We start from the raw sequence: 16,158 nt of genomic DNA, 5'->3' as shown, positions 1-16,158 counted from the left end.
GGGGTGGGGAAACCCTGCTGTTTTCTCTACAGAGTGAATCACCTCCAGAGTCAACTAGTTTTCCTTGATTTCTTCTTGTGGAAAAGAATATAGTAAAGTAGACTGTCTGTACAATAGGATATTGATACAAAAGATTTGGTTCATACTGATACCAAGACTGAGTGAAGATATATTTACTATTCTGTGTTTTTGTAGCCAGAAACCCTAAACACATAAAATGTTCCAGGATACTGATATCCCTTAGCTGTAGCACACTGAGGTCTGTACACTGTTCACTCTGTCTTAAATACTGTTGGCTTTTGTAATGAATGTATATGTCATCAAGTTAATAATGTCAATGTATTTAAATATGTTTTATGTATTGTTTTGGTAAAATGTTGATTCGTGTTGGGTTAGCAACTTAAGGAACTGTTCATGGCTCTCTGTGTGTTCATATGCGTGCACACAAACATAGCATCATAAAATGACCATGGAATTGCAATAAAGCAGACATAGTAAATTTTAGCATTTTATGCCAGATTGGCTGCAGGCCCCATGTTGTTGTTAGCTGCGAAGTTGTGTCCAACCCATCGCGACCCTATGGACAATGTTCCTCCAGGCCTTCCTGTCCTCTACCATCTTCTGGAGTCCATCTAAGCTCCCGCCTACTGTTTCAGTTACTCCATCCAGCCACCTCATTCTCTGTCGTCCCCTTCTTCTATTGCCCTCAATCTTTCCCAGCATTAGGCTCTTCTCCAGTGAGTCCTTCCTTCTCATTAGGTGGTCAAAGTATTTGAGTTTTAGCAGAGAAGGAAATGGCAAACCACTCCAGTATCTTTGCCATGAAAACCCTATGGACAGTACCAAAAGGCAGGCCCCATAGAATATAATTAAACATGAAGGCTACATAGATTATCTCAACAAGACTGGACAAATGTGTCTTTTGTATAATGTCTTATAGATAAAAGTGGTACAAACTGGAATTTTAGGAGTTTTCCCAATAGCCAAAGGTCTTTGCTTCAGCTGAAAATTATTGCAACTCAGTAGTGAAAGAAACTCCTTTACTGCTACTTGTATAAATTCTTTCTTTTTTAGTAAAGATTGATTCAGTGTCCATCTTAATTTTTTCTTTACTCCTTTCCAAGTCAGTTTTATCAGATTATGATCAGCCCATATATTAGTTTCTATCTCAATCTCATGTATATTTGTTCTTAATTCAGGAGACATACATATCATGTCAATTCTAGACCGTGATTTATGCCTATTCAAATAAAATGTATACTGGGATTTTTTTGGATTCGTTTCTCTCCACATATCCTGTATGCAAATTTCTTCTGTCATTTTAAAAAATGCCTTAGGTAGTCTATTTCTTCCCCTTTTCCCTATATTACTGCTTCTATAGTCTAGTTTTCCATCTACAATTGCATTAAAATTTCCTACTAAGCAAATATTTTTATACTCCATTTCCAATATTTTCTTATGTAGTTTTTGTAAAATTCTTCCTGTTTGTTATTTGCAGGGTAGATAATGATTTAAATCAAGTCAATTTAAATCATAATTTTTAAAGAGCAATTGTCATCTCTGTTCCACAGTGGCTCCTCCTCTGACCCGCTGTTGACTCACCGACATTCCCTTTCACTTTAATGGGACAGCTGGTGATGTGGCAGTGACACAACAAGGTGAGGGACATGGCGGGCAGCAGTGAGTGGATGCCCGCTAACAGGCGCTGCCATGATGGATCTCAAATGACAGGTGCTCTTTAAATGTAAGGACTAATTCTTGCTGGTAGAATCTAATATTATCAGTGCTTTTTTTGTAAAAGAAAAAGGTGCCGGAACTCACATATCATACAGCTCGCCTTGCCTACCCTACAAGGTTCCATCCAAAAAAGGCGCCGGAACTCCGTTCTGAGCGTTCTATGACAAAAAAAGCCCTGAATATTATTATTTGCAAACAAAATGAAGGATTCCTATTTAGAATAATAAGCTGTCAGGTTAGTAAAACAGCAATATCAGAACTGATTTTAGGTTAATAGGTTGATCATACATAGTTGGAAAACTACTCAAATTCTTTTATTTAATTAAAACACATAGAGCCTGGTACAGATGCATTGCTCTTCAAACAATCATACAGTTTGTAATGTACATAGATTTGCAAAACAATGGGATAAAGGAATATTCCTGAACTTTATTTTATGATTTATCTGATGGTTACTGTGAAATTGTGTGAATGCATCAATGCAGTGCATGTTATCTCAGCTTGCAGAGCTTGGATTCACTGAATGACTTTACCAAAAATGTAAATATTGCAGAATATACAGCCTCATGCTACATAACTAAGCTCCATTTGATGCTGAATAAACTAAATTATTAATGTACCTTAAATAGAAAACTATCTTTACTCCAAAAGCATTTTATTAAAATAAATTTGATAAAAATAAAAAATGATTTAAATAAAAAAATCCATTTTTTAATTTTTTTTAACAAAATCATTGATTATTATCCACCCTGGTTATTTGGTGCATATATTGCTACCACCGATATCTGTTTTTGATTTATCATTATTTCCACCATTAAAATTCTTCCTTCTTCATCTGAGTAGACATGTTTAGAGTCTAGGTAAAAGGTAATAGTTCCCCCGCACGTGCGTGCTAATCGTTTCCGACTCTAGGGGCCGGTGGTCATCTCCATTTCAAAGCCGAAGAGCCAGCGCTTGTCCGAGGATGTCTCTGTGGTCATGTGGCCGGCATGACTAGACACCAAAGGCACATGGAACACTGTTACCTTCCCACTGTAGTGGTCCCTATTTTTCTACTTGCATTTTTACGTGGTTTCGAACTGCTAGGTTGGCAGAAGCTGGGACAAGTAACAGGTGCTCACTCTGTTACGCGGCACTTGGGATTCGACCCGCCAAACTGCTGACCTTCTGATCGACAAGCTCAGCGTCCTAACCCACTGAGCCACCGCGTCCTTTGTTTAGAGTCTATTGTCACCTTAATATATAAAGCTACTCCTCTTTTCTTTTGTTGTGCTGATGAGAAATAAAGTTTCCCAACTTTTGGGCATTCCAAAAATTTGTAATGTTATCTTTTTATATGTGTCTCTTAGAGACAAATTATATCTATTTTTAGTTTTTGTAGTCGTGTAAAATTCTTTTTCCTTTTTGATGGGGAGTTCAACCCATTATATTCATTGAGAGAATCCCACTTTTCTTCTCCATTTTCTTTACTTGTATTTAGGTTTTATTCTTCTAGTAATTCTTGTCTGTCTCTGTTCTCTTGCCATTGCCCCTCCTTCTTAGTCTGTATTTTCTTTCTTCCTTTTCTCTTCATATAGCCAGCCACCTTTTCTGTTAACTCTTCCTGTTTTCTAAATTCTTAAGATTTCAGAATATACCTGAAGAGAAGGTATTACAGAGCTGTTAGCAGAAGTGTTAAAAATTGGGAAACAAGAAATGGAAGGAGAAATAGATCAAATATTTAGAGTTAACTCAAGCTACACAAGGAGATATAAAGTGCCCAGGGAGGTACATGTTAGATTTGTGAAGAAATCAATAAGGGATGAAATATTGAGAAGAGTGAGGGATCATCCACTACGATATAGAAAAAAAGAAATTGTGGTTTTGAAACAAGAGATAAGATATTCACGAAAACAATACCATTTTTGACCATCAAATTAATAAAAAAAGGAGTGATTTTTTAGATGGCTGGTCCCGGAGGGGATTTTAATTAACCGGGACAGTAAAAGATACATATTGGACTCCATCTTATAAGGAAACAGAATTTTATAATAGACATCCCAAGCAGATAGTGAATTTAGAAACTCTAGGATTCTTGACACTTTCAAGAATGTGATCACTGGTAAACTAATATTTTTAAAGGGGAGCAATAATTTTTACTCGTATCTATGGTTGTATTTTGTCCAAGCTGTTGCAATGTCTCCTCATACTAAAGAGGAAATATACTAAAATAATAGTGAAACAAAAGTATTCTTGTCCTAGGAACAGACGCTGATCAAGGAAGCCATAATCCTGTTAGCGTAACTACACGTATTCCCCAGTGACTGTCTTAAAGAGGAATGTACTAAAGTCCTTGTTTAAGCAAACATAGTCCTGTCCTTAAGGCAGATGATGATTGGGATAATTATATCCTGTCTACACGTACTACAAGTAATTTTCTTCTGTAAACTGTCTTCGGATTAGAATGTGTAGAATATTAACCACATATGTAACAATGTATAACAATGTATAACAATGTATAACAAGGAGTTAGAGGTGTATAAAAATGTCTGTTCATGAGCTCTTTGGGGTTCAGACCTTTTGCTTTGTTCAAGCCTTCTGAACCTGCGCATTAAATTTTTCCTTTCCTGAAGAGCTGGCGTGAGTCTCTTCTTCCTACAACAATACACTAGCTTGTTCAACAGAAAAATGTTGCATAAGTTATGTGTCATCATTTTCAGAAAGGTTATATGTAAAGGCTTATATATGGATAGAAATATTGCAGCACTGAATTATATAAGAAATCTGGCATAGATTTCTTATATAATATAAGTCATAGACAAGGAACGTGTTGCCCTCCGGCTGTTCTGCTATAACCACCACCAACTCTTCCTGTTATTTCCTGGCTCTGGCTATTGGGAAGTATAATTCAACAACATCTAAAATTTTCCCAAGTTGCCCACCTGCACTGCAAGGGAGAAAGGCCTTAGGTTGGTAGTGCCTTCTCTGCAAAACATATCATGGCATTATATTTCCACATAGGACTAGGAAGAATTGTATATTAAACCTTCTGTCACTTCACTACCCGTTATAGTGGGCTTATGTCTCCATAATGGAACTTTTGGCTATCTAAGCAGCATTGATATTAAAACTGAATAAAAGGTCCTATTTGTGGAATGGAGGAGGGGCTCCTCACAAACATTGTGAGGTAATCCTTTGTCTCCTCCCATACTCACCATGTTAATTAAGATGTTTCCTTCTCTGCAAGCCAAACATGTTGTACTATTGGGACTTCAGGGAAGGGAAAGGGATTTTGTAGAGTTCATTAGATTGGGTTTATACTGAACCTGCAAAGAAACCTCATTATTGTCATCTGTAAAATCTGCATGTGGATTATTGTTCTTTTTTGTAACAGGCCAATTTTCCCAAGGGAAGCCTCTGGGAGACGATGAGGTATGAATGTTTCTGGATCATTTACTTCTTGATGGCTTTTCAGTGAGGAATGGAACCTCAGCTATCCGTGTGTGTGTGTGTGTGTGTGTGTGTGTGTGTGTGTGTGTGTGTGTATAGTTAGAATTGCTTTGAAAAACACTGAGTATAACCATTTTCATAATTCAGTTTATAGTGAAAGTGACTATAAATACTTCAAGCACTTTCTGTAAGTTTTTGAAATCAAGGTGCTGTAGAGTTATTTACTGAGTAAGAATGCAAGAAACATACCCCACAGAGACAAGAATCTTTACAAATAACAGGATATTTATTACCAATAACTTTAAAAAAGGTTACATCTGCTAGATCACTCATAAATATGATTTACACTTGGGAGAAAAACTACATAGGCTTTTTTTCTTTTTTCTTTCTTTTATGGGTTTTTTTTTTTGTTTTGTTTTTACATAGAAGTAACCATATCAAACAAAGAAAGGAACACAGCTTGAAATACTGACAATATTTCTCTGATTAACATCCCCAACTTACACAAGTGGAAACCTGATTATGAGTTACTTAATAAATATATATTGAATGTTTTAAAATTTACTTTGTATGTTTTGGAAGAAAAAGAGACAAGTTAGAGGAAAATGTAATCTTTCAAGAAGGACAAATTATAAACTTCAGTAGTATATTTTTAAAGTTGGGGAAAATAAAGTCATTTTAATTTTAATTATTATTGTTTCATCTGAGCATAATTACAAAATATTTCCCATAGTAACAAAAATCTTTTTCTATTAATATATTTTTCTTGCAATTTTTGACAATTATCCAGTGTTCTTGTGCATGTACAGAATTCTGCACAAGCGCATTTGTAGGTGCAATACAGCAACTACATGAGTTTTCAAGCCACTGGATTAGTATTAACAAACTCTGCTCCAGTACTGGTTTTACTGCAATGAATGGCAATAGCATGAAAAAAGCTTTATGATGATTTGAATTCATTTGTCAGATTTTAATGGGGGTTTATCAACATGATAGAGATGTAGATATGTCAGACCCTGAAAATTAAACCTTGATATTCAGAACACTCAGAATTAAACTATTTGAAATTCAATGAGATATCCAGACATACAAATTGTTCTTAAAAAGAAAACTAATTTTAGAGAAGCATTCTACAGAATATTATTTATCAGACTTTTGAAATGACCCCTAGCTAAGCAAGATCCTATCAATATAGAACACAGATAATCTAATGTCAATTTATGAAATCAATCTATAAAGAAATGTAGATTACACATACCTGTCAAAATAAATTTATTTAGTAAAGAAAGAAGCATTTAAAGTCTTCAAGATTTCATGATTAAAATGGTGAAAATGCAGAATTTTATTCATTTATTTAAATAAAAAATTAACATAAATGGTTGAACTGATAACTGTCAGTTTTTCACCATACTCAGAATCTTATCCTTATCCAGTGCTATACAGTAGCAATGACTGGCATTCATTATATTAAGAGTGGTGAATGATAATTTAATTTTTGTTCAATTTTATAGAAATGTAAATCAATATATTCAGGTAAAAAAATCATGTGTGTTACCAAAACATTATCGTAAGGGAAAGAATGCCATGGACTTTCACAAAATCTGAAAGCAAACACACAGCATGTTTTACTTGTAGTTTATTTATCTCATAAAAAATCAGTCTTGTATGTCCGCAGTGGCATGATTCATCCCATTCTGCATATGTGAAGGAGATCCTGAAAAGTTATGCTGAATTTTTTTCTTCTCTCTGTCTGTCTCTTGCCCTGCCCCATCCTCTAGATACCTGCCCTGCTTGGCAAGGGGCATAAAGTTTATGCTTCGTTGTGGTTATCTAGCATCTAATTATCTTTCTTCTTTAGAGGGAATTAGAGTGAACCCGAATGGAAGCCTTGAGTTATAGGTGACTTTTTTGAAGCGTTATATTGCAATATGCATAGCTGTAGCAAATTTTGGCCTGAAGGAGATGACAGTCTTCATCAAATAACTGTGGAAATCTTTTCCATGCCCAAATAGACACACACACATACACACATTCCTGGAAAGATGGACTGAAGCTAAAAGAATTCATTGTGCATTCTTGTCAACCTATACAATGAATTTGAAATCAGTTACTGACAATTATGGCCATCTGGCCTGAAACATTCCAAACTATATATTTATGCAATGATGATGTCATCAATAGCATTTCATAGCAGAGGGGAAAAGAAATCAATATCTACATCATATATTAACTTTAAAAAAGTCTATAAAACACTAAATATATAATAAAAATATGCATATAAGGACATATGTAAACTGCTTTGGTAACATCGTATTACGGATGTTTTCAGTGCATTGCAGAGTTTCCAAGGAAACTTCAGACAAAGATATATTTGCTTTGAGGAAGTACTGTATAATGCCATTCCTAGAGAAGCATAAAACATTTTTTTTCCAGTAGTAAGATGTACTTGAACAACAATATTACTTAGTACTGGGTGGCTTCAAAACAACTAGCTAAATGTTGCTTAGTTATATTATAAACAGGAAGTCCTTTCATTATTTTTTGTCATAAACTTGATCTCGCTGTGAGGGAAATCATTATTGTGCTGATGGCTGACAACGTACAAGCATTCGAAGTTGAAGCTCCTGACCCTCTCGCATATGCATCTAGGGGAAAAAGAAATCAAAATGTTTAATATATCACAGCTTAACTTGAACAAATGAATGAAAGTTCTGCCTCAGATGCACACATTTTCCACACAGCTGTTTCAGATAAAATGCTTTTATATAAAGACTGCAAAACATGCATATCATATCTAAATGAGAAAAGATTATTTCAAGCTTCCACTGCTACGCAGACTGTTCCTTTTCATATTAATTAAAGAACAGCTTGTATAGCTTTCCATATTTTTTTAATCATTTTCACTATTTTCACTCTATAAAGTAAAGAAGGTTTGAAGTCAGTCTCAAGTTCTTTTGATTTCAAGGAGATATCCACACGGTTTTTCTAGCAGCACTGCTGAAAATAGTTTACTCCTACCTTTTTCTAAGTCGTAACTGCAAGGATAGATCTTCCATAATCTTTCCTATATAACCTATATTTTTTATAGATCTGATGAAAATGTTTCTAGTTCACAAAGTCTTATATATCAATGAATGTGGGAATTTCAAAATAATTATGACAACATATCTATTGAGTAATAAAGTAGCTCAATGTGCATCTTTGAATTTCCTGTAGAGTCCTTTGTTGCAGGCAAAAGAGGCAGCGACTGCAAAGGATCCTATTTCATTTTAATTTTCGTCTGGCAATATTGTTTTAGATACTCTTTATTTTCCCTAAAATGGATAGTATTCTGCCCTTGCAGAGAAATATTCTGGTGTAATGAATAGTTTCACTTCCAGTGAAAATATCAACCTTAAACAATTAAAACTCAATGACAAATAAAACAAGACAAATTGAAATGTTGAGTTGGGTGGTGTTTCAACAATAGTTCAGCTTGTCTTTTTAGCTAGGAGAGGGGCAGGGAATGAGGCTTATTTCTCATGCATCTCTGCTCTAGCCTACAATTTAAAATTGACATCTTCATGTTTTCTCTATCTTGTTGTCTTGTTGCATGATTGTAATGCCAAATGGAAAGACCTAAATCAACCATGGTAAAGCAGTAGTTATATGGAATTGTGGTGGTTATTTATTTATTTATTTATTATTTGGATTTATATACCGCCCCTTTCCCGAAGGACTCGGGGCAGTGTACAGGGCAATTAAAACACTATATACAACACATAATATACAAAAATTAAAATAAATTAAACCAAGTAGCCTTAAACAATAAAACACGTTCTAAAATTTAAAATTTAAAATCTAAAACCCCAATCCTTCAGTCCAGGCCAGCAAGTTCGAATAACCAAGTCTTCAGGTAGCGGCGAAAAGAGCGAAGGTCGGGAGCCATCTGGAGCTCAACAGGAAGCTGGTTTCAGAGGGCAGGCACGCCCACAGAGAATGCTCTCCCCCTGGAGGCCGCCAGTCGACATTCCCTGACCGACGGCACCCTGAGGAGGCCCTCTCTATGGGAGTGCACAGGACGATGTGAAGTTAACGCCGGCAAAAGGTACTCCCATAAATAATCCGGGCCCATGCCATTTAAGGCTTTATAGGTCATCACCAGCACCAGGTTAGAATGCAGTATGGCAGCATTGCAGTCAAACACAATCAGCTCAAGGTTGACTCAGCCTTCCATCCTTCCGAGGCCAGTAAAACGAATTCCCAGATTGTTGGGGACACTATGCATTACTCTGTAAACTGCTCAGAGAATCACTATGGTGTGGTATATAAGTCTAAGTACTATTGCTATTAGATGAGATGGTCACTGAAACTTATTTCTCTACTAAATTTGTGTCTATTACATTTTGCACCAAAACCAAAAGAAGGTAGTTATCAGTTTCATCAACTTTATGTACTATTATTTTTAATGTTATACACATGTAAAATTGTAATCCAAAATAATTATGCTTTAATACAGTAGTTGGAGTTTCATATCTATATTGCTTCCAGCAAGAAGATACTGTCTTATGTTAATTCCTAGCAACTAGCTTTGAAACTATGCTACATTGATGTAACACAAAGATACCATCTATTTTAATCTCTAGCAATTGAACTTTGAAACTATGCTACATCTATGGAACACTTCTGGTTCTCTAGAAGCCTACAGATTTATTCCAGAGCACTCTGAAGTCAAAATCTGATAAGAAACAACAATAGTTCTGGTTGTTCAGGCATCTTTTTAGTCAGAGCCATTTAGCATTTTAAAGATATTGGGGATAAAACAGATTTTATCTCTTCAGCCAGTTGCAAAAATAGAAAGGAAAAAGTAGGAAGGTATGTTTTTAACTCATACACTTTATACTTAGGTAAACCAATACGATTAACAAAACACCCTTACTTGTTATCTTTGGAATTCGAATCTGTTCACTGCTGTTGCCATCCCCTCCATCACTGATTGGCTTTATTTCTATGATATAATCTTCATCAAAGGGCAATGAAAGCTCCACAGATGTTTTGTTTGTCTCTATAATAGACATACTGTTTTGTCTATTCCATCTATAGAACACCTGCAACATATATTTGGTTAAGGGAAATTACTGTGTAAAAAGAATTACAGTATAATAGAAATAATTTCTTTTTCTAGGCACAAAGCATCTTATGTTCTCTAATGCAAATGACTTGTTTTCTAGGGAATTATGCCTTCCTGTACATTAGAAGAAACTTCTGACACATGCTTTTATTTCTTAAAGCTTTTTTTCTTCTTCATTTAGCTTTGAGAGGTTAGGAGTTCCAGGAGACATCTTTCATCTTCTGGGACTTTATAGGCTGATTAGAAGTTTGGTCCCATGACATAAGGTTGAGGCTAGTTTAAAGGTAAAGGTTCCCCCGCACATGCGTGCTAGTCATTTCCGACTCTAGGGACCGGTGCTTATCTCCATTTCAAAGCCAAAGAGCCAGCGCTTGTCCGAGGACGTCTCCATGGTCATGTGGCCGGCATGACTAGACGCCAAAGGCGCACGGAACGCTGTCACCTTCCCACTGTAGTGGTCCCTACTTGCATTTTTACATGCTTTCGAACTGCTAGGTGGGCAGAAGCTGGGACGAGTAACAGGCGTTCACTCTGTTACACGGCACCCGGGATTCAACCCATCAAACTGCCAACCATCTGATCAGCAAGCTCAGTGTCTTAACCCACTGAGCCACTGCGTCCCTGAGGCTAGTTTAGGCATCTTTATTTTGTAGGATTTGTACTTGCTGCACAAATGCTAATTTATGTTTTTTGAACAATATTTTAATGACATTGAGGCATAAGGAAAACATTTAGTTTTACAAGGGGCCCACTACGTTGTTAGGTATATTTAGTGGACACTAATTATTTTAATAAGGGGGCATGGCGGTCAAGCAGCTAAAATGCTGGGCTTGTCTGGAAGGTTGGCAATGAGACCTAAGTATCACATGATGGAGTGAACTTCTGTTACTTGCCCCAGCTTCTGCCAACCTAGCAGTTCAAAAGCATGTGAAAGCAAGTAGATAAATAGGAGCCACTTTGATGGGAAGATAACTGCATTCTGTGTGCCTTTGGCACGTAGTCATGCCAGCCACATGACCACACAACTGTCTTCCGACAATCCCCTTTGGCTGTGAATCAGAGATAAGCACTGACCCCCTAGAATCAGATACGACTGGAGAGGGGAATTATTTACCTTTTATTGTTTTAAAAAAGTTATTTAAATAGAAAGTTAGTAATGGGCTAATAGGATTACAGCCCAAGTGAACTAATTCAGTTTGTGATTCTTTTATGAGATTTGCTTTTTTGCAATTAATTCACATTAATTGTACAAATAATTGTATGTTTTCCTGCCCATTACCTACTTTGTATCCCTTCACTTCAGATTCATTATTCTGTGCTTTAACTTGATCCCAATTCAGCACAATCTTAGAGTCTGATGAATTCCATATAATGTTTCCAGGAGGCTGACTTGGAGCTGAATTCAAAACATAGAAGTTTGAATATTATGAAGAAGCAAGATTTTTCTTACATAACATAGACTTGTCTATCATGTACGTCAGGTGCTCTAAGTCAAAGATGCATGTTTTATAACAAATAGACGCTTTATAATGTGAGAAACAGATATATAGTAAAACAAAATTAGACAACAGTTCTGTATACTGATGACCGTTGGGAGCAGGCCTTGTTCTGAACAGAAAACAAATATTTATTTTCCCTGGTCAGCTTTTAATTTTCTGTGTCACAATTATAAAATGAAGGCTGAAAGAAAAGCAGCACTCACAGAAGAATAATGAATTGAAATACGGGCAGTGCTAATTGAACGACCACTCATTCAATGACTGCTAAAAATTATGATGGTGCTGAATCAGGACGACTTCCAAGGATGGATCATTGTAAAGTGGCAACCAACTGTAGTGCCCTGCAATCATGTAATTGCCATTGGCAACCTTCACTTGCTCTGCTTTCAACAAGCAACATGGTAAGGGGAAGCTGGCCAGAGATTGCAAATGGTAATCACGTGGCCACAGGATGTGGCAAATGTGCAAGGTTCATCTAATGATGGCAACTGGGATTGCTGCAACTGCGTTGTAGACAGCACGATCACATGAGCTTGCACTTAATAACCGTGTTGCTTAGCAACAGAATTGGTGGACAATCTGTTCATTAGAATAAAAATTCTGTCTACCTCCATGCACCATACTCACGTGGCTTTTTGGTTGTCACATTGACTACAGCGCTGGATGGTCCCATCCCTGCTGTGTTGTAAGCTTTGACAGCCAAATGGTATAAAGCACTGCTCTTCAAGTTGGTGATTTTTGCAAAAGTCTGATTAGTCATAGTTTTCATTCTTCCAGCCTGCTCTTCTTTATCTCCATGTTTCCAATATCTAACCTATGCACACATATTTAAATATATCCTTATTTGAAATCTACAGCTATATAAGTTTATATTATCTGCATTACAATTCCAAACAGATGAGTTTCCCTTAAATGCATCTTTAGGTTTTAAAGGAATTCACATGTGCCCATTATGTAGGGTTAAATTGATACTACTAAATTTGTAATTGATAAAATTTGTAGATGATAAAATACCAATTGCTAAAATTCATCTCTCTTTAACACTGCTGTTATTATTATTATCATCTTAACAGCAAATTAATCCTCTCCTTTCAGTGTCTATGTGCCCTACATAAGCAAAGAACTTCCGTTCTGTATTTGCTTGGATTCTTCATGGATGGTTAAAATTAGGGATAAACATTTCTGATGTTATATCAAATGAGATGTGTGATATTAATACCTTTACTACTAAGAGGTTTTGCCATAATTCAATTTTAATACAATAATGAAACTTTAATATAAACAATAACAGCACCTTAGCTAATTTTTAGAACTTTCACAGCTCTTCTCAAATCTTTGTAATGCCTGTGCTTCAACAGGCAGCAGCCATTCTAAATATTTATTTCATGCATGAAGAAAATAATCCCTTTCTATCAAATGTTACAACTAACAACTTCTTTGCCTTTATCACTTGATGTTTCATTTACATGCTTGTTTTCAAGATAGCATACTCTCTACAGGACATAGAAGTAAAATTTCCCATTTTAACTTCTAGTTAATTATTTTATTGTAATCTAGCTAAAAATAGTATTTATTTAACCTTCCTGTGAGCATGAGAAGAAAAACAGCATTTTGTAACACAGTATACAAAGTGGGTTTTAAACTATACATTGCATAATTCAAGGAATTTGGGGAGGTAGCAAATGGCTGATTTGCACTTATTGAAACATCTAAGATTTTTATTTGCAGCCTGATGCATTAATAACTGAAGCCATATGTTCCAGAAGCTCATTGATAGCAATTAGATTTGTATTTCATTTGTTAATACTTTTTTCATGCATTAAAACTGCAAACAACCCTTCATGAAAAAGTAATGCACCTACCTCATAGCCCTGTATTCTTCCTTTGCGCTGGATCTGTGGCAGCAAAGACCAAAAGACTTCTATATCTGAAGCAGAAAGGCTTTTGGCAAAGACATTGGTGGGAGCTCTGGTGGGTTCTAAAAAAAAAGCACAATAATTAGCTGCAGAGTTATCATACCTACAAATATCAATAATTTTGGAATCCACAAGATAAAATCAGTTATAGAGGACGTTAGGCCATCTATTAAGAACCTAGTTTACTCAGAACTCTGAAGATTGTGCTTATGCACAGCCTCCTGTCATCCTACTGCAACAGGAGTCCTCATCCCTCGGACCGATACCTGCCCACGGCCTGTTAGGAATTGGGCTGCACAAATAGTGTGCAAGTGAGCGAAGCTTCATCTGTGCATGTGCGGAATCTAGATTGCATACAAAACTATCCTCCCCCAGTCTGCAGAAGACAATTTTTCTTCTGAAACCAGTTCCTGGTACCAGAAAGGTTGGGCACTGCTGTACTAGAAGGAACTTCTGTTCAAGCCACATGAAAATGTTATGTAATATTTAATCTGAAATCTCTAATTTACAGAGTACAAGGCCAAGAAGAAATCAATTCTATCCTCCCAAGAGTAAGAACAAAGTGGTTTGTTCTTACTCTTAGGAGGATAGAAATTATTTCGAATGTTTCTCAGCTTCTACTGTAGCTAATATTTGCTTTGGTTTGAAGATGAAAGATGGCAGAAAAAAACCCCACCCCAAACCCTATAGGGTTGCCTTTTTTAATGGTGGCATCATCTGTAACAATTTATAACTCAAATTAGACTTGTTACCATCTTTTGGATGTAACTAATTTTTGTGTTCGTTATCAGTCAAGTTAAATATTATGTAAATGTTACAAGCAGAAGGCAAGATGAGAAGCAAAAGTAGAGAATAGTATCACATTTAGCAGTTACACTTTTATATCTGTCTAAAATCTTCCTGGTTAGGTGGATGTTAAGATGTTTACAGTTGAGGGAAATGTATAGATCCTATGATTGAATTCATAGGCATTTGTAAAACTGTGTGGCTATACAAAGAAACAAAAAATGGCAAACATCTGGAAGACGAGCTAGTGTTTAGATCCTAAGCTGTGTCAACTCTTTGTGACTTCAAGCACCATAGGATAACAGGCCCTCCTGTCCTACACTGTCTCTCAGAGTTTGCCCAAATTCATGTTCATTGCAACAATGATACTATTTAATCATCTCATCCTCTGCCGTCCACTTTTCCTTTTGCCTTTAATCTTTCCCGACATCAGAGTCTTTTCCAATGAGTCCTCTCTTCTCACTTGGTGGCCAAATGATGGTGGCCAAAGAACAGTCAGGGTTGATTTCTTTCAGGAAGAGGAGCTAGTAAGTCCTGATTATTTTCAGCTTTTAGATCTTTTGAACACGATTGTAATCAGGCTGAGCTAGGCTGACTATTTTTAAATCTGTCTGCCAGCTGATCTTCAGAAATTTAGGCAAAATCTGACCTTGAGTTAAAGACAAAACTGAATTCAAGATTAATTTGAAACTCTGTGATTAGATTCAGGTTTTTAAAGACTGAACTTGCATGGATTATGATTTACAGCTGAGTATGATTATCTTCATTGTGGAGATTATCCAATTATGTTCAAAAAATCAAGCAAGATTTTATTGCTAAAATTAATTTAGAGATAAATGTACTGCTATAGAGAGATAAGGGAATAGTTCATAATTAGACAAGATTAATTCTTGCTAAATTTCAGTATCATTCTTCAGAGAATAAATGCTCAACAGACATTAATTATTCATATCTGTTTATATGTACACACATACATACACATAAAATAGGGTTAGCAATTATCAAAAGGCTTTACAAAACATTATCACAATCCTAATGTAATTTCGGAATAGGTTTAAACTTAATATGCAAACATGCTACTGCATGTGCTGCCAACACTGATAATAGTGCCATTAAGCATTAAAATGAGAAATTAACATTTTAATTTGTGAAAATATTTTGACCCAAAAGGCCCTCTTAAACCTCTCAATGAGCAGTGTAACATAATGCATGTCTCAAATGAATTATCTCATTCTTCAAACAAAATGTCACCATGATTAATATTAATTTAAAAGAGAATGAAACCTAAAATTGGGTACATGCCATTTCTTAGCAGCATATGTGGACATTAACAATAAGAGGGATGCAAGGCCATTTCAAAAACAACCAGCTTATCATATACTGCCAGATTATTTGGCTATGCTTACCTTCATCAGCTGAATAAACAACAGTGACAGGGCTGAAAGGACCTTCTCCTTTGTTGTTGTACACTCCAACTTTAACTTCATATGGTGAAAATGGAGGTAAACTCTCATTCCGAAACACATATCTGGAGGCATCTGGTGAAACCACTACTGTCTGCATCCAGCTTATTGTACCAACTGGACGGAAGGCAACAACATAGCCAAAGCCTCCTCCATTCTGTAACTCTTCTGGCACTGTCTATACCAAGAGAAGAAACATGGAAACAGGTTGATGAATA

The 16,158-nt window shown here is 35.9% G+C and overlaps 1 protein-coding gene across 1 annotated transcript in view; it reads right to left on the bottom strand.

Annotated features, from left to right (window-relative positions):
* Positions 1-7,352: 7,352 nt before the first annotated feature.
* Positions 7,353-16,158, bottom strand: part of LOC310635394 (contactin-4-like) — a 284,515-nt gene continuing 275,709 nt past the window's right edge. Inside the window, exons 17-22 of the mRNA XM_083354280.1 lie at positions 15,884-16,118; positions 13,638-13,753; positions 12,403-12,589; positions 11,560-11,672; positions 10,085-10,253; positions 7,353-7,811 (exon numbers count right to left, since the gene is read on the bottom strand). Coding sequence (XP_083210406.1) covers positions 7,711-7,811; positions 10,085-10,253; positions 11,560-11,672; positions 12,403-12,589; positions 13,638-13,753; positions 15,884-16,118 — 921 coding nt within the window. The 3' untranslated portion in view covers positions 7,353-7,710. The remainder of the gene's footprint in view (positions 7,812-10,084; positions 10,254-11,559; positions 11,673-12,402; positions 12,590-13,637; positions 13,754-15,883; positions 16,119-16,158) is intronic.

Source organism: Vipera ursinii, assembly GCF_947247035.1.
Source record: "Vipera ursinii genome assembly, chromosome: 2".
NCBI lineage: Eukaryota > Metazoa > Chordata > Lepidosauria > Squamata > Viperidae > Vipera > Vipera ursinii.
Note: the sequence above shows the minus strand (reverse complement) of the source record. Positions and strands in the feature narration are given on the sequence as shown.